Below are 18,579 nucleotides of genomic sequence, written 5' to 3' on the forward strand. Positions count from 1 at the left end.
AGATTAAATAAACAAAGTATTTAATAGTCTTGCTAAATAAAGACTAAGAAGGGAACCCAAGAATTACTTGAGGCTAGAACTACCTAACAGGCTTCTCCATGGAAGAGGCAGAGTACCACTGACAAGGAGAAACAGGGACCAGGGAGCTGAGTGATAGGAGCAATGGGAAGCATATTGAGAACAGGATTATCTAGGATGGAGTGCAAAATAAATTTTTAACATTAAGAATTTATATGCTGCTGTAAAGTTTCCCAAGGGAAACAGGGAGATCATCCCTGGAGATGTCTCAAACCAGAGAGAAAAAATAACTAGAAATTGTCCTGCAGGGAACAACCTCGCCCAGACATTAGACATGAAAGGGAAAGCTTTGCAGATTTTCTAATTTATATTCTTCTGGGATCCCATGAGGCTGAGAAAAGATGTGGCAACAATGGATTGGGAACTCTGGGTCCAGAGGGTCTGCTCAGATGTCTCAGCCTTCGTGCACATCTCTAATGAGTCAACACAGAGGAAACACACCAGCAAAGCCACGACTAGCATATCTATTGCCTCATTTCATCCAGAGCCCTTCATTAGCTGCCCCATGGGAACAGAGGAAACAATTATGAACCCAAACAAAACTCTGGAGGTACAAGAGCATGGATGTTGTTTGAAAGCCACAGTCACATATGTAACAATCATCCTGGGTCTACGTATTTTACCCTACTAGAAACAAACCCAAGTTCAAATGGTCAGACCAAGGATTTTAACTTGGACTTCATATCTGTTCTTGTAACTATTCAATTCAGTTGTGTTTAGGTTTCATGATATTCAGGGAATTGGTCATCAAATTAGGCCTGGCACCCCAGCATCCTGCTTCCTTGTAAGTGATATGTTACAAAGACATAACAAACAGAATAAAGCAGGATACTGACAAGGCAAGAGCTGCTCTAGATAACCAATAATTCTACAGTGGCTAAGGATTTGTTTTTCATTTGGAAGGTGTTTAAGGAAAGTCTGTGCTAAAATAAGCATGACACAGTATCAGGCCACAACATGATACTACTAAAAGTCAGACTACTGATAACATCTATCTATGCCTAAATGCAAACGGTTGCTTAGTAGGAAAAGCAGAATGACTACCGATAATATTGATACCTCCAAAGTAAATGATTGTTCAGTTCTGCAGAAACAGAATCATCAAATTATCTTGCTGAAACTATAAATGGCCACTAAATTTATGGGGGGGGGGGGGAATGCTCATCTTATTATTAATCAGGGAAATGCAAATTAAAGCCACATTGAGATTCTAATTCACATCCACCAGATGAGGGCAAATTAAACACATGACAATACTAAATACTGGTGGAGACATGGAGCAAAGGGGATTTTCCTATGCTCCTTGTGGGAGTTTCAATAGATGAAACTCGTCACTGCCTCCAAAAAGTAAAGATGGCCTTTCTATGACTTAGATGTCCTTAGTATGTCCCTCCTCCTATATATGCACCCTAGACATGATAGCAAATTTGTTCTTGAGGACACATAGAAGAAGGCTCATAACAGCATTACTGGCAATAATAAAATACTTCTCAAAAGTCCATCGATGGTAAGTTAAATAAGATATGATTAATATTATGGAATATTATAAAGCAAAGAAAGTGACTGAAATACCACATTATGCACCCTCATATGAATCTCAAATACTTAATGTTTATCAAAAATGCAAATCAGAGAATACACACATTACATTTACTTCATAATAGTTAAGTACAAGCAAAACAAAATAACATGCTAAAGATGCATGCATATGCAGCAAATATATAAAGAAGGCAGGAAACTAATTAACATAAAATTAAGAAAATTGCTGGTGGGTACATGGGTTATTTCATTATAATTACTGTTATCACGATCATCAACATATTATTAATTATAGCAAGCACTGTTTGTATTGTGTAGTTCATAATAAACCATATAACGTTGAAACTAGTAACATAACTAAAAGTTATGAAGTCTACAGTCTCATTTAACAGGGAAAAACATGTCGTATAGAGAAAAATGGTAACCAAAGTAATATCGGATTTCAGAAATGTTACAAACCCATTAGTTAAAACCAATTAGCTCTTTTTTCCTCTAGTGAGGGACTCAGATCCTGATTTAGAGTCTCTTTTACTTTAGACATAACTGCAACAAAACTCAGTCCCCTATGTCTTAGCAAATCAAAAGTAGAAAAGAAAAGGACTATTTTGAAGAAATCTTATAACAGGAAGAAGTTCCACCTAGACACAAACAAGTGGATAAAATGCATTTTATAAATCAGGAATAAAACTACGAAGAAAACAAAGGCAGCAGCCCATGGCCACTTCGCAGAAAAATAAACAGCCCTCTATGATGTAATATCTTCAGAAATCACTGCTATAATATCAGATGATATAATAACTGAGTCACAGTGATGCCTTGGATCCATTAAAGAAAGATTAAATTATGTCCTACATTCCTAAAAGACAGTTAAGTGAGTAAAGAGTTGTTAAAGACTATGGAAAAGTAAGTAAATCCAAAAATGTTGACATTTAACAAGAAACTTCTGCTACTAAGAAAACTGACTTGATTAAATAATATTTATGCTAATTGTTTAACTCCTTAGTTCTCTTATAAAAATTTAAAAGCATATTTAAGAATATTTTAGATATTAGAATAATGTTGGTACTATTAGCCCTGTTAGGTCAAAATGTACTAATGAGTTGGTATTTTCATTAGACCGCATCATAAAGATTAATTCAGTGGAACATTTCTGTCCTAGATACTCTCAAGAGGAGCCTTGTAGCAAGAACCAATCTTTAAAGGAGGAGCAAAGGACAAGGGCAAAATGCCCAAATTGCAACACGTACTCTTGTTAAGTCCCATCAGTCACAAGTGATATAAAGAGGCTTCCTCCCTGGAAACTGCTAGATGACTGAGCAAGTAAGAAGTCACAGAATGTGGATGTGTAAAATTAAGCTAAAGTACATCATGAAAATAAGAAGTAAGTTATAGGCACTGGGCTTATGGAATTTAGCAGAGAAGAGAAACTTTCCCACTCAAGTCAGGTCATAATAATAGACCTTAAAAATATGATCAATAAATACAGAATGATTTGTGTGTTTTCTGGTTGAACTTTCCCTCCAAGAAATGAAATCTGTGAATAATATGGATGTTTGGAGCTATTTATAAAAAGCAACATGTACTAGCCTTACCATTGGCAAATTACCATCAATAGTGAAAAAGAAGGAATACTTAATTGTACACATTACTACATATTTCTAAATCTTATCACCAGTGTTCGGGCATTTTTAAACCACTAAGGAAAACATATTTGCTAAACAGTTGAGTGAAAGGGGCCTGGTTTGTTAACCTTAGGCTAAAATTTGTCAAAGAACTTTAAAGCACTATAGTAATTTTGATCATCAATCAGCCAACCTATATTTCTGCTGTTAGTATGGTGCTAAACCAGAGAAATAGAAGATAAGGAATCAGAACTCCACTGTGGGAGGAAGCAAAAGTGTGGTTATAAATTGTGCTGTAATTTACCTGAGTGCTGCAATTATAAAGGTGTATAATAATTTACACTTTATTTTTTGCTATTACCCACTTGCCATATGTAACATGTAATTTTATCTTGCACTTTTTTTTTAATTGGTCTACAGGGAAAATAGTCTGGATTGTTCATCCTGTCTTATTGACACGCTTAACATGTGCTTTACTTAAGGTCTTGTTTTGAAGAAAAAGATCTTAAATGCTTTGGGGCAGTGGCATGCTACGGATATTATAATACCATTAAGAAATGCTTTGACCTCAGATAAGTAGTAACTTTAAAGAAAATGAAATTTACATTATTCCAATCCGGTAACAGTCTCCTGAAAACATAGCATGCCCCGGTTGGCACAACCTACTGTTTTCTAGTATGCACTTCTATATCTTCTTAATATTGATGAGCTCTAGAACTCCAATAATACTGGCTGAGAGGCTACTAGTCAGAGTCTCCTACGGTAAGAGCACTACTTAGCTGTCTTCAGAGTACAGCTTAACTCTCCACTAAAAGAAACACTCGTGAAAATTTAAAAATTCGTTTTGAAGGCAATCCTCATGACCTTGCAAAGTATAATACAGCATGTTAAGCACCGTGCCTGTGGATCTGGGGCCTCGATTCATGGTAACAAAGGTTCTCCTGAGTTGAAGCAAGAGAGGCAGTATTGATGCCTTACAGTTGCAAGAGGAGAACTAGGATTCTTACAGACAGGCTGGAGAGAAGCAAGGGGCCCACTAGCAGGCAGCATGGAGAGCAAGTGGCCAGGCAGTACATTCATATTTAATTCAGTGTGTTTCAATCAAGAGCTAGTGAGATCCCAGGCTATGACTCATTAAGGCATAACTGTTGTGACAATTCATGAAACTCTTAATCCTCCTCTGGAGCATCAAAATGAAAAAACAGGGAGAATAAAAGAGAAGATCCCACGTTTACATTTTATGAATTGTAAAGGCATATAGTATTTATCAATCTACATTAGGGATTACAGTATGTTTCCAGAACCAAGTGACTTATCTTTAATTAGTCAAATAATTCTCACTGAGCTTATGCCATTATTCTTTTTATATAGGCAAACTAAGATTTCCTGAAATTTACGTATATAGCTCATCTAAGAGATTATCATATGAGGTAGATTAATCCTCAAAAATGTATCATTTGAGCTAGTAGCTGTGAAACAAACACCACAACAAAGCAATGTGTTCCTAACTTGATGCAAGTTCCTGAGAGTGATACGGGCCATATATACCAAAAGCGGGAAGATCTATATAACCAGGTAAGAAGAGCTCACTCGCTAGGGAAATCACAGTGGTTTCCAGAAGTGTCTTTATGTAATTAGCGCTATTTTAATTCAGCCTAACGTCACACATCTAAAAAGGAGGCATATGGAAGTTAGAAATCCCCTTCTCTTTGTGTATGTATGATCGTGTTTTACTTTAAGAAAATGCCAGAAACTACTACACTCTTTTCTAACAGAGTTACCCTGGCCGGTAGAAGCATGAGGAGAAAGTCTGACATGCAAAGTTTACGGTGGCACATCTTCCAAAGCATATTTGCCTTAAAATATAATCTCGGGACCCAGTCTGCCTTGGAAAGAAATATGCTGTTCAGAAACGTCAGCACTGCCTGTAAACATGTGGCACCACCAAAAGATAAGAAGTGTTTTGGTTGAGACCTCAAGGTTTAAATCAGGGCTTGTTTCCAAAGGAGGGAGATGGTACCAGATGACCCTGGTGTGCGCAGTGGAAAACATTCTAGGAGCAAATCACATGCATTTGGAAATCTTAGATTATTGGATGCATGAAAGCAGAAACGCAAGCCAGAGAGGAAAAAAAATCCTTCTCATAAAAGATGTTTTGGAGAATAGAGTGCTGGGATTCCCCTGAAATATGCAGTGTCATTCATTCCCACTCCAGAAATTAAAAATACCCCCTTCCACCCAAAAGTTACCTCCCCAAATCTCTTGTCCAAGTGTCCCATTTCTGAGAAAACCATACTATAGCCTGCAAATACGCTATACTCCCCAAGAAACTTTCAGCAGGGCTTCATTCAGGAATTTAGATAGGATTAAGGCTCTTCCTCTTCAATGAAAACAATAAGGAAGTTTGCTGAGAGGTTAACTTGCCAAAGAATAAATGTAAGTCATACACACTGAGAAGTTATAAATCTCTCCTCAGAAAAAAATGCCTATCAGCAGCTCAAGCCAGCCCAGCTTTTAAGAGCATTAAAGCAAATGCACTAAGCCTAATATATTCACATATAACACATGTGGTGGCTGTTTCACATGCTTCATAACTCAGAGGGTAACGGCTGCTGTGTTGAAAATGGAAGCTATGACATGTTGCTGGCGATTTATACCGCCACACTCACAGAAGAGTGGACACCCAGGCCATTCAGGCACCCTCAGGTGCTGTCATGCTTCACTCAACAGCAAACCTAGATGCGGGCATCTGATCTGCTATGGTTGGAGGATTAGAAGGGTTGATACTGGAGGCAGCAAAGCCTCATTTCATCATGTCCAAACTATATAGACTTTCATAAATTGTTTTCAATGGAATGTAACGCAAACATAAATATGAAAAATTAATTAACATGTATATATGCTATTGCATTCATTAACATCAAGCATCTAAAGTTTTCATCTCATCTGAGGTTCCAAGACTCTCCTTAGTACCTCTGCTTGTGGCTCAAGTCAAATATATAAGGAGGTGGCATCTTACAAAAGCCACGTGAAAAGCCACCACCCTCCTCCGGCACCTCGTCCCCATCCTATGCCAATACTGTTCAGAGATGCCCTTTGTTATGTCACAGTAATTTCATAATATCTACAGCAGTTTCGGACTCTATCTAGGAAGTGGGAAAATATCCAGGGCTATTGTGCTAGTCTCCATAATCCTTTGTTACTAATCAACAAAGTCTTTGAAACATCCTGCTGAATGAGAATTTCACTTATCAGTAAACTAGACATTTGGCCTTATTAAGGGCACCTCCTACTGGTCCTTTCATGGAGTGAACTGTGCTTTCTTCAGCATTAATTCCCTTCTATGTTCCTGAAGAGGGGAAACTGCTACTAAGAGAAAGAGGAGAAACAGACTAAGGAGCAAAGACCAGAGTGATGTGAATTAGCAATATCCCAAAACTGTACCATCTACTTTCCTGGGGCATGAGCAAAACGCATCACAATTCATTTGTACATAACAGCAACAATTTAGAAGTACAGAACAGCTTAAAGATTTAGACCTGCAAACCTATCCACAGGCATATCCCTTTGTATATGTATATTTTTGTCTGCCTTTGCAAGCATAGACTTGTCTGTTGAAGTGAGGTTGAAATTAAAATAAAGCAGTAATACTGTACAGCCCCAACTCTCTATATAAGAAACTTCAATAAATGGGAAGGGAATATTTAACTAATTTAAATCTTCGTAAAACATATACAAATCTCTATTCATTTATCCCCACCCTTGCCAAAGTCACTTGGGTAATGGCTTTACAATATTTTAGTGTAACTGACAAAACGTCATTGTCCATTTTTGCACACCTTTGTCTAATGCAATGTTTTCAGCCAAGGCATTTCAGGCCCAGCCTGGCAGACTTTCCATCCAGGAAGGATGACCCCTCTAAACTTCCCCTCTCCTTCTGTGGGGGCGTCCCAAACTGCCTGCGAGAGCGCAACTCTTGTCTTCTGTGCACAAGGGTCCTCCTGCAGCAGCCTCTAGCGTCTAGTGAGGAGGGAATTTTAAAAAGACACCTATTCATTACAGCGAGATGCCCCCCCCCCCCCACCTTCAGAGGGAGTAATTGCTGAGGACAAAGCTCTGGGAGCTGGGAGAGAGGAGCTAGGGAGGAGGGGACCGGCCTAGAGGGAGGAAGGGAGGGAGCGCGCGGGCTGCCTGTCGGCAGATGCGGCTGTGAGCGTGCGCGCGCGTACACACACACACACACACACACACACACACACACACACTCACCCCTGCGTGTACACACACACACACTCACCCCTCGCGCTTGCTCACTCTGTCTGGCCAACCCCCCTCCCCGCAGCCCCCCCCCCCCCCCCCCCCCCACACACACACACAGGCGCACACACACACTCCTCACTCTCGCTCGGCTCCTTCTGTCAGGCCAAAGGAAGGTGAGGAGTCCGGTTGGTGAGGTTGCGCAGATTCCTGCTTGAGTGTGGCAGAGCCAGGATTTGGGGAGCGTTCAGCTGGCCCCGTGCTTGACTGAATCCCTAGCCGACGGGAGAGGCGCATTCACCACTGGGTTCGCAACCCTGGGCCTGGCAGCGCTTAGCAGGAACAAGAAAGCTGGAGCTGCAGGCTCCAGGGAGGCAGGGGGCTTTGCTGTGATTTACATTACATTCCGGGTTAATTTCCAAGGCGTGGGTTGAGGGCTCTTACTGGACGCCTGGCCCCAGCCTGAGGCTCCTTTCCTTTTTGATAAAGAAAAGGGAAAAGGTGGTTTCCAAAGGGATTTGAATGCTCACCGGCTGCTCTCCCCTCCTTCTCTGCGAGTCCATCTCCTGTACCCCAGTGCCTATCTACACTTGTGGTGAGGCCCGACAAAAAGAATGGACATCATAATGAGTCATTTTGCTCTTTTTTTTCTGGCCATGGAAGCCCCCAGCTCCCTTTTAGGAGACTGCAGCAGCCCTGAGCATCCCTCCCTGCTAGAACCCAATCCAATCCCCAAACAGTTTTGACATTTTTAATTAGAAACTGTGCTTGCCAAATGTCAGGGCCAGGGGGCTGGTTCCCCAGAATATCAATTATTTGGAGTTTGGAAGTATCCTGGAGATATATGGAGACTTAGCTTGCTAACTGCATTCACCGTTAAAATAAAATACAATAAAATAAAACATGCCTCCCTCCTCCTGGCAACTCCGTTCCTCTTTGGGCACCACCGTCCTTTCCTCCAAAGTGCCCAAACACATTAGCTGTCCCCTTCTCAGTTCTTAATCACCAGGGCTGAAAATCCAAACCTGAGTCACACAGAAGCACATTCTCAGCCCCACCATCTACATTCCACACTGACTTCCTCACAGCACCCCCCACGACCTCCCCTACTTGGTCCTGTTGCCCCAATTCTCCTTCTTGGTAGGTTTCCAAGGCTTTAAGGATCCAACCCAATTCCTTTCAACGACATCCCCATCGCCTGCCTCCTCCCTGCCCCAGCCAGTCAGCTCTCCAAAACAACTCAAGTATTTGCAAAACGAAAGATGCAAGAAGCACCAGATTTAAAAGAGCAAAGGGGCACCCCTCTTCCCAATCGCCAACATCCTCCGCTCCCCCCCCCCCGGGGTGGGGGAGTCTTCCAGTCTTTTATCATCTGTGAGGAAATGGGGAGGAGAGCGAGCACAGATTATCTTGCTCTTTCTTCCACTACCCCAATTCTAATACTCCCCAGATGAAATAAGGAAAGGGGGCATGGGGGGCAGTGGAGGAGAATAAAGGAAAGAACCTCTTACCGGTGACTTGAAGATGTGCGCTGAGCAGGGAAGCTCCGAAGAGTACAAAAGCCAGCTTGGGTACCCAAACACATCCAAGACTATTCTCCATATTTCAGCCAACACCTTCGGGGCCAGAGGTCCTGGGCAGTGGCGGCACTCACACACATGCACTCACACACGCATGCACACATGCACACACACGCGCCGAGCCCCTTCGGCTTCCTCCTCCTCCTCCTCGTCCTCTTCCTCCACCTCTTTCTCCACCTCCCCTGTGCCTCTTCTGCCTCTTTGCTCGTCCACTGACAGAATCAGCAGCAAAAGGAGGCAGCGAAAAGTTCCATTCGGTCCAAGAGATGCCAAGCTCCGGTAAAACCTTAGAAAACTAACTCAAGGAGACAGAGGGAGGAAGAAGAGGGAAAACCGCTCTCCACGGGGTTCTTGAGTCATCAATAAAGAAAATATCCAGAAGGGACCAAGAGGAGATAGAAAGCAATCCTGTGGCGGGGCTGTGCATTAAAAGGTCGAGGCTGGTTCCCTGTCCAAGGCTGGATAAAGTTGAAAAAGAAAAATCCGCAGGAGATCTGGGGATGCTGTTTGTTTTTCCTCCAAGAGCCGAGGGGACCCGGGGAGGAGAGGCAGGGGTCTGCGGGGTGGAGCGCTCTCACTTGTTACTGGGGTGTCCGCCAGCGGTGTGTGAGGTGGGAGTTGGAGCCGTACTATCCATTGATCCAGAGAAGTGGAGGGCTGGAAGGGAAAATGTGGAGACTGGAGGGAAACGCACTGGATCAGGCAAAGACTCCACGGGAAGGGGGTGGGGGCAGAGAGATGACGGTGAAGGGAAAAAAGAGCGGTCGGAGGAGGCTTCCAGCAGCTGCCTTTGCCTGGTCTACATATCAATGAGCAGGGATGCCCTCTGTGGGCAAAGCGTGGGAAGTCACTTTTGTCAATGGAGCCGGCGAATATTCTGAGTGTCTGGGGTTTTTCAGCTATCCCTTTTGACACTCAACCTTTGGGAAATGATTGTTATTTGACTGTAAAACCAAGACAGGTGTTTAAACTGGGTCAGAGGGCCAGGGCATTTCCTTTTCTGCTTTCAGCATTATTTAAAATAGAAATTTTCATCTGGAAAGAATCGCCTAATCCGACTCCCTTCTAGGACAGATGGGAAACCTATGTCCAGAAACACACAGGACAAATGCAGACCACTATTTCCTGACACAGCAGGTTAGGGTCCTCTTCGTAAGACATCTGATTTAGTCTGTGTTCTCTTCTCCGGACATGATTTGATTCAGTGCTTCACTCAACAATTCTTAAAGCATTGCTATGTTCCCGGTGCCCTATTAGCTCCCATGAAATATAGATATGATGTTTAATAAGACCCAGTCTCTATCCTTAAGGGGTTTGTGATCTGTTGGAAGAGAGGCACAAATGGATACTTTTAAAAATCATGATAAATATGATGGTCCATCTAATGAGGAGATGCTCTGTTAGGGAGAGAGAACAGTGAAGCCCTTTCAGAAAATCGTTTTAAACAGACTTTCTTTGCATATCTTATCTCCATTGCAGGAACTCAAGCTCCTTTGAGAGGAGAGTTTGTATGTCATTCATCTTTGTGCTCCTCACGGACCTCGTGTAGGACTTATAATACTACACACGCTAATATGTTTTTGCTGAATAAGGGAACTTACAAATGAATGAACTTGGCCAGGAAAGATGATGAATAGAAATGCCACTCTGGTAAAAGTTCTTCTAAGGGGGTGTCCAGATGCAGGTTATCTCCACCCTTCACTCTGTTATACTACTTCTTCTTTCTCTCTCTTCCCTACACTCTCCAACTCATGAGTTTGAGAAGAAAAAAAAATATGAGTATCTATTTTAAAAGAAGTGCGGGAGGGCAGACTTGAAAATTACAGGATAAAATCATTACCAGGAAAAGTCCCGTGATACTAGAACTGGACCATAGTATTTATAGACCATTAGCCATATCTGTCCCTTCCTGCCTGGGAAAAGTTAAGATAAGTACTTGTGGGGCGCCTGGGTGGCGCAGTCGGTTAGGCGTCCGACTTCAGCCAGGTCACGATCTCGCGGTCCGTGAGTTCAAGCCCCGCGTCAGGCTCTGGGCTGATGGCTCAGAGCCTGGAGCCTGTTTCCGATTCTGTGTCTTCCTCTCTCTCTGCCCCTCCCCCGTTCATGCTCTGTCTCTCTCTGTCCCAAAAATAAATAAACGTTGAAAAAAAAATTAAAAAAAAAAAAAAGATAAGTACTTGTGATCTCCAAATTGAAACCTTCTGAGATAGTGAGGATTTTTAGAACGGAATGGAATTCCCTGTGAATCCCAAGTTTTCTCAAAACACTCAAAGCTTCCTTTATCAGGGGATGAGGTCTGTATAGGTGCACGCTCAGGGTTTAGAGCAAGAATCCTTAACTGGGTCCATGGATCTTTCTGGGGAGTCCCTGCTGACAAAATTCAGGGAGCTCAAGACTATCCTGAAATTTTATGAAAAATGATGGATTTCTGTGCACATGCTCTTTTTTCATGAGGAGGTAATCTTTAGCTTTCATTACATGCACAAAATGAACTCAAGCATGCCCCCTGCTAAAATGACAGAAAGATCCACTGGATTAGGAAGTATGGCATTAGGAGAGTCTTGCAATCCCTTCCTGAGATAGTCATTAAGTTCTCTGTTCTCCTCATCAGTAAAAGTATATATGCAAAGAGTAGGCGTGTAGGAAAGAAAAATAATCATTACTGTTCAAATCCATTTAAATGGACACCACTCAGTCTAATACAGTATGACTAATGATTAACTTGCTCTTAGCTACAGTCCTTGACTCTGGTACCCTGAGTAGCCAAAGCCATTTGGCCACTAGCCAATAAGCTTCTCTTCCTCTTAAATACTCATTTGGTTCTACAACTAGCTTCTGACAGTTGCTTATACTCAGGTTCCCAGTATGCCCTCCTTCTCCTTAAAAAGATGACTCCAGCTTGATTTCAGGATCTCCTCTCAGAAACACTTCAATATTCTCTGATTCATAGCACAGTGACTTATACTTGGGAGACATAACACTTTCTCATTGCTCCTCTTAGAAGTGCCAGGCCCATTTCCCACTTAGCTTCCTTATCAGGAAGAAAGGAAACCGGAAGATCAGTCAGGAAGAGGAAAGAAATGGGAGCCACAGGAAATAGTTTAGTATAATTAATGCTTTCCACATAGTCTATATGACATTTGGTGCTTTGCGTTCCTCTTCTGGGGTTTAATCTTGTAATAAAACATACGGGAAACCAGGCACACTTCTCAGTTCTGAAGGCAAATTAATCAATATTAGCATTTCTTCAAACCACCTGGACCCTAAGTTATGTATGTGTGTGTGTGTGTGTGTGTGTGTGTGTGTGTGTGTTTGGGAAACAGAGCATTAGGAACATTGGTTTTCTGAGATTATCCCAGGAGGATGAGTCAAATTCAGGATATTTAATTCTTTTTAAGATCCTCATTATGGAACTACATCTCTTGTCCTACCTTAATTCAGATAATTATCTTAGTCAATTTCTATCCATCTCCTAATATCATAATCTAACTTTAAAAGATACTTTCTATAACAAGTTTTAGAAATTTATTTGCAAAGACACAAACATTTAGTCAAATGGTACATGTTAGGCTATGAATCTGACTACACTGCAATCAAAATTTAACATTTAGGTTAGTTATTAAAGAATGCTAATTATTATACTAGGTATTTGGGCTATGAAATACCTATATGGAATATATAACTATAAAGAAGATATGCAGGCTCTTGGGTGGCTTAGTTGGTTGAGCATCTGACTCTTGGTTTCAGCTCAGATCGTGATCTTACTGTTTGTGGGCTCCACACTGATGTACTGCCTGCATGGGATTTTCTCTCTCCCTCTCTCTCTGACCTTTCCCAGATTTCACTCTCTGTCTCTGTCTCTCTCTCCCTCTCAAAATAAATAAATAAACTTAAAAGAAAGAAGATATGGTCACTGTCTTTTGCTAATTTAGAGACATAGGGTGAAGGGATGTATTTCAGTTGACTTTTTTCCCGTCAGACTTTTTGATTCCTTATTTTGGTAACAAGTCTCACCTTGTGCTGAAGGTGAGACTCCTCCATATTCTCAAATACTAGACCCTGAATCCCTTTAGACATGGAGAGTAGCATATTTTTCTGATCATGGTGACAAAGAGCTGAATCCATCAGCTAATCAGGTCAAATGGAGACATTTTCTGGGACTTCTAGAAATGAGAAGCTTTTTGCTTTTCATGAGGGTAATTCCAAGAGAAACCTCTTTTCCCTCTGGACTATGGAAGCCTATGAGCTTCAAAGAAGGTGCTAACAGAAGAGAAATCTTGGAGCTTCCAGCAGACCCTTATGAGAAACCTGTAGTAGGCAAAATAATTTCCCCTCCAAAGACACCCACATCCTAATCCCTGGATTGACTTCCATAACTATAAGATAATACGTTGTTTTAAGCCACTAAACTCACTATAGTTAGTTTTGGAAACTAGTACAGATTTTGGTACCATGAAGTAGTGACGTGAGATGCTGCTACAAAAGAAAAAAAAATGTGCAGCTGGCACTGGAATTGAACAATGGGCAGAAGCTGAAAGAATTTTAAGGAGCATGATAGGTAAAAAAAGGTAGATTTCCTTGAATAGCCTGTTGGTAGAAATATGGATCCCAACAGTGCTGCAGGTGAGGGCTCAGAAGGAAATGTGGAACATGGTATTATAAATCCTTGATTTATAATGGCAGAAAACTTGGCAAAGTGGTGTCCTCTAGTTAAGTGATGAATGTGAATATTAACTGAAGAGATTTCAAAAGTCCTACAGATGGGACCTGATTTCTCTTTGCTGCTGCTCATGGTAAAAGAGATAGATTGAAGGGAGAACCATTAAGCAAAAAGAAGGACTTGATGACTTGGGAAATTCTCAGCTGATCCAGATTAGAAGAGACACTGAAATTAAGAGACTCATGGCCCAGAGATTATGCTCTGGAAAGAAAGCTAAGGATGCCACTGGATAACCTTTTGCTCAGGCCTCAGAAAGGCCAAAAGGTCAGAGTATTCAAGTATTTAGACACATGGAGCACTCTTTGAGGAGACTGGGCATGTAACTCATGGATCCTCTCAGCTACTTCAGCAGAAGACATGAGTGGAGAAGGGACGATCCAGAAAAGATCTGTAGAGGAACCTTTTGTCCAATGGAGTGAATCCTCAAGACATATATGGGAGACCAACAAGGTTCTTCAAAATATTATAACAGTAGAAACTTCCAGGCTGGACTGAAAGGGACAGGGAGAACACAAAATGAAAAGGACTATTGGAAAAACTCTATATAATCCTCAAAATCCTAGAAACATAGGGTTTGTATACATTCCTAGAAATTGTACAGAAACCCTATACAACCCTATACAATCCAACAAGAATATTCAGCTGCAAAAATATGCTACTCTTCATGAAAAAAAAAGGGAAGGATAATTCAAAGGGCAGGGGTAGGAACCTAGAGGAGAAGAGCCATGGACCCGGAGAATGAAGCTGAGAACCACAGAGAATTATTCCCAGGCCTTGAAAACTATTATTTGGTTAGCTGGATCTCAAAATTGCTGGGACTAGTAACGCCTGTTTTTCTCCTACTTTCTCCCTTTTAAATGGAAATGTCTATGGGCAGTTTCCTATGCCTGTGGCACCACTGTGTTTTGAAATAAGATAAATTGTTTTCTAGTTTCACAGGTCAAAAGAGAGTTTTCCTCCATTATGGATCATGCTCAGACTCTGACCTAGATCTGGTTTACTGGATTTGAGACCTTTGAGCTGATGAGTTTGGGATGAGATTTTGGACTCTGAGTTGATGATGTAATAGATTAAAAGTTGGGAGGGGGTGGTTACTGGGTAAGGGCTAATGTTGTCTGCATGAGGGTGACTGTGAATCCTTTAGGGCTAGAGGGAAGACTGTGGAACAAGGCGGAATAGACGGAATAATGACCCTAAAGATGCCCATATCCTAACCCCCAGAATCTTGTAAATATGTTATCTTAAATGGCAAAAGGGACTTTGTGATGTGACAAGGTTAAGGATTTTGAGATAAAGATACTATCCTGGATTATTAGGGTGGCCCCATTATAACCACAAGAGGTCTTAAAAATGGAAAGAGTAAGCAGAGAGTCAGGGTTAGAGAGGGAGGTGTGGTGATGGAAGCAGAAGTTAGAATAATGCCATTATTGGAAGGGGTCTACAAGGCATGGAATGCAGGCAGTTTGCAGAAAGTGGAAAAGGCGAGAAATGGATTCTTCCCTTGAGCCTTCAGGAGGAACACAGCCCTCTGGACACCTTGACTGCAGCAGATGTTTCTGAATTCTGTCCTCCAAAATAAGATAATAAATTTGTGTCGTTTTAAGACACTAATTCTGTGGTAGTGTGTTACAGCAACAACAGAAAATAATACAGACCACAACAGTGAAGCTGAAATTGCAGAATCTGGGGCGCCTGGGTGGCGCAGTCGGTTAAGCGTCCGACTTCAGCCAGGTCACGATCTCGCGGTCCGTGAGTTCGAGCCCCGCATCGGGCTCTGGGCTGATGGCTCAGAGCCTGGAGCCTGTTTCTGATTCTGTGTCTCCCTCTCTCTCTGCCCCTCCCCCGTTCATGCTCTGTCTCTCTCTGTCCCAAAAATAAATAAAAAACGTTGAAAAAAAAAATTAAAAAAAAAAAAAAGAAATTGCAGAATCAGAGGAAATGGAAGGAAAGAAGAAGCTGCTCTTGGTGACACTGAACTAAGTCTCTTTTCCTGAAGCCAGCCCTGCCTTTGCGTTTCTCAGTTACGGAAGTGAAATAATTCTTTTACTGTTTAATCCAAGTTAAGGAATTTGGTCACCTTGTACAACATCAAGAATCCTAAATAAGCCAATTAAAAACTAAGTTGATCTTTATTAAGTATATTTTCACACCATGAAATGTATGGCTTTTATCCAGTTTCAGTTTTCCAACTAATTTTTTTTTTTATATTTCAAGTTTTTATTTAAAATCTAGTTAGTTAACAGATAGTGTAATACTGGTTTCAGGCATAAAATTTAGTGATTAATCACTTACATATAACACCCAATGCTCATCAAAAGTGCCCTCCCTTAATACCCACCTCCCATTTAACCCATCCCCCACCAATCTCCCCTCAAGAAACCCTTAGTTCTCTATAGTTAAGAGTCTCTTACTGTTGCAACTGACTTTTAAATGGCAGAGACCATCAGAGGTCTAACTCTGGGTATGTGATGATATGACAATGAAGAGAAGGCTTTGTTTTTATTATTTGTCAACAAGCCCATCTCAAGGCTCACTCTACATATAAAAGAAAACATGCTGGTTAAAAAGAAGAACTAGAAAATTTTCACTTTAAAGCAGTTTTAATCTAAATAAAGAAGATAAACATGCTGTATGACCTAGAATTAAAAACTTCAAATGCAATAGCAGAAAACTACTACAGCAGTTTAAAGGAAGGAGAAAATGAGGTGGTTAGAGATGACTTCTTGGGAAGTAATAAAACTCCCACAGAACTATTAACCTACCAGCAGAGTTTGAGGTGACTATACATATGCCAAGTTTGGGAGGCTGAAATTAAATCAGCCTGAGAGGAAAGGATAATCTGAGTAGGGGCACAGTAGGAAAAAAATCCAATTATGAGAGAACCCTAGAGAGTGTATACTCTAAAAATACCCAATATTTCTGGTTTTTAACATTTTCTAAGGTATAAAAAACACTTAGCAAAAGAGATAGCTGAATCACTCTTTTTTTTTTTAATCTTTAAAGAATAGGAGAGGCATTTGTGCCTGAGAAATAGACGTGCTTCCTTGATTTACATGAAAAATGGAAAAGTTGTAGTTATTTCTAACTGCAGGCAAGTGAGCTTGAAATCAGTCATAAGCAGGAAATAAAAAAAGATGATTAAATACATGATTTATAAATACTTAGGAAAGGATGTAAGATCACTGGGAGCCAGCATGGGTTCACTCAGAATAAATTCCTGCAGACTGAAACAGCTAGAAAATATTAAAGACAAATCCTATGTGGGTTTCTCAGTGAGGCATTTTACAGTGTATTCATGATAATTACTGTAAATACTTAAGTTAAAATATGACTTAAACAATAAAACAGTTTGATAAACCAAAGTAACTAGTACTGAGGTGACAGTTCTCCTGTGACATATCATAGGGTGCTGCTTTCCTTTGCCCCCATAGCATTTGTGCTTTAATTGATACCTGGGATAGAGATATTAACCTGCTTAACAAGTTAGATGGTGATATAAAACTAGAAGGACTAATATATTTGTGAATGACTTAAAAGATTCAAAATGATTTCAGCAAGATGAAACAGTGAAATTAATCTAAAAAAAGAAGAATACTTGTAAAGGACTGCAATTAATAACCACCCCCCCCCCCCGAAAAAAAGAAATTTCAATTCTCTAAATAAAGCATTGGAAAGCAGGAATTTGACTTCAACTGAGTGTGGGAAAAATGAGCATTTTAGCTGATTTTCAGCTTAATGGAAGAAAACTGTATAATGTGTATAATGCATCCACCATACAATCCAGCATCATGTTAACACCACCTTAGATACAGCGGTGTACTGAAGCTAGGGTGGTAAAACCCATTCTGCTGTGCACCCAACAGTATACCCTGAGGTTCCCTATTTAGAGGGAGCTTTAATCCAAAATTATATGCCCTCCCTCTTTATTTTTTAAATTACCTTTTCTTCCTTTATCACCCTGCAATTGTGTGTACCTTCCATTGGGTTTAGAATTAAAGTCAATGAGTCCCTGTAAATACACATATTTTGTATTGTATTATGTATTAATTATAAATTAATATTACAGATAATAAATCACATAATATTTAATATATATTTAAGAATTTGGAAGCCATTATAAGTGGTTAAAGTCCAAATAGACTCTATGAGGAAATAAGCCTGAATAGAGAAAACGGCTTTTTATGGTGATGTCCATGGATGGAGGAAGGATGATAATGTGTGCCTCATTACCACTCTGAGAATAGACTGGATTTCTTATGGAATGGAAGAGGAGCATGCAACCACCATTTATATTCTCATTATGTGCCAGGTTTTATGCCAGGCACTTTCAATGTAGTATCTTGTTTAATCTTCCTAAGAACTTTGTGAAGTATTATTCTTCCCATTCACAAATGAGAAGCCTGAAACTAAGAGAGTTGAAACTACCAGGCCAATGTCACATAGTTAAACAAGTGCATGAGCTCAAACATGAGCAGGTTCTACTCTATGGATGCCCAGTCTTTCTATGCTGCCTCCCAGCTATATATAAGGAAGTAAGGCTGCCATAAGGACCAAGTCCTCAGAGAGGCACTGTGTCTTCTCTGTAGAGAGCAATGCCTTCCTTAAGTATGGGCTGTATCTTTGCAATAGTCACCTCATGTATTTTTGTAAAATCTTAGATAAAGAACTCAAGAAGAGTAGGACCCTGAATAAATTCTGGTAATGGTGTGCTATAAGAAATGGCGAAGGAAATTACCCTGGGATCTGGGAGATGCTGGCTCAAAATGCTCTACTGAAACTTCTT

The 18,579-nt window shown here is 40.7% G+C and overlaps 1 protein-coding gene across 4 annotated transcripts in view; it reads right to left on the reverse strand.

Annotated features, from left to right (window-relative positions):
* Positions 1-9,864, reverse strand: part of DCC (DCC netrin 1 receptor) — a 1,147,297-nt gene extending 1,137,433 nt beyond the window's left edge. For 2 of the 4 annotated variants that reach the window (XM_040478799.1, XM_040478798.1), the window contains exon 1: positions 9,008-9,862. In XM_040478799.1, coding sequence (XP_040334733.1) covers positions 9,008-9,098 — 91 coding nt within the window. In that variant the 5' untranslated portion in view covers positions 9,099-9,862. Of the gene's footprint in view, positions 1-9,007 lie in introns of all 4 variants that reach the window. The other 2 variants (XM_040478797.1, XM_040478796.1) reach the window with 2 other exon arrangements.
* Positions 9,865-18,579: the final 8,715 nt, after the last annotated feature.

This window comes from Herpailurus yagouaroundi, unplaced genomic scaffold (genome assembly GCF_014898765.1).
Source record: "Herpailurus yagouaroundi ecotype Mexico unplaced genomic scaffold, PumYag 142, whole genome shotgun sequence".
In the NCBI taxonomy this organism is placed as follows: Eukaryota; Metazoa; Chordata; class Mammalia; order Carnivora; family Felidae; genus Herpailurus; species Herpailurus yagouaroundi.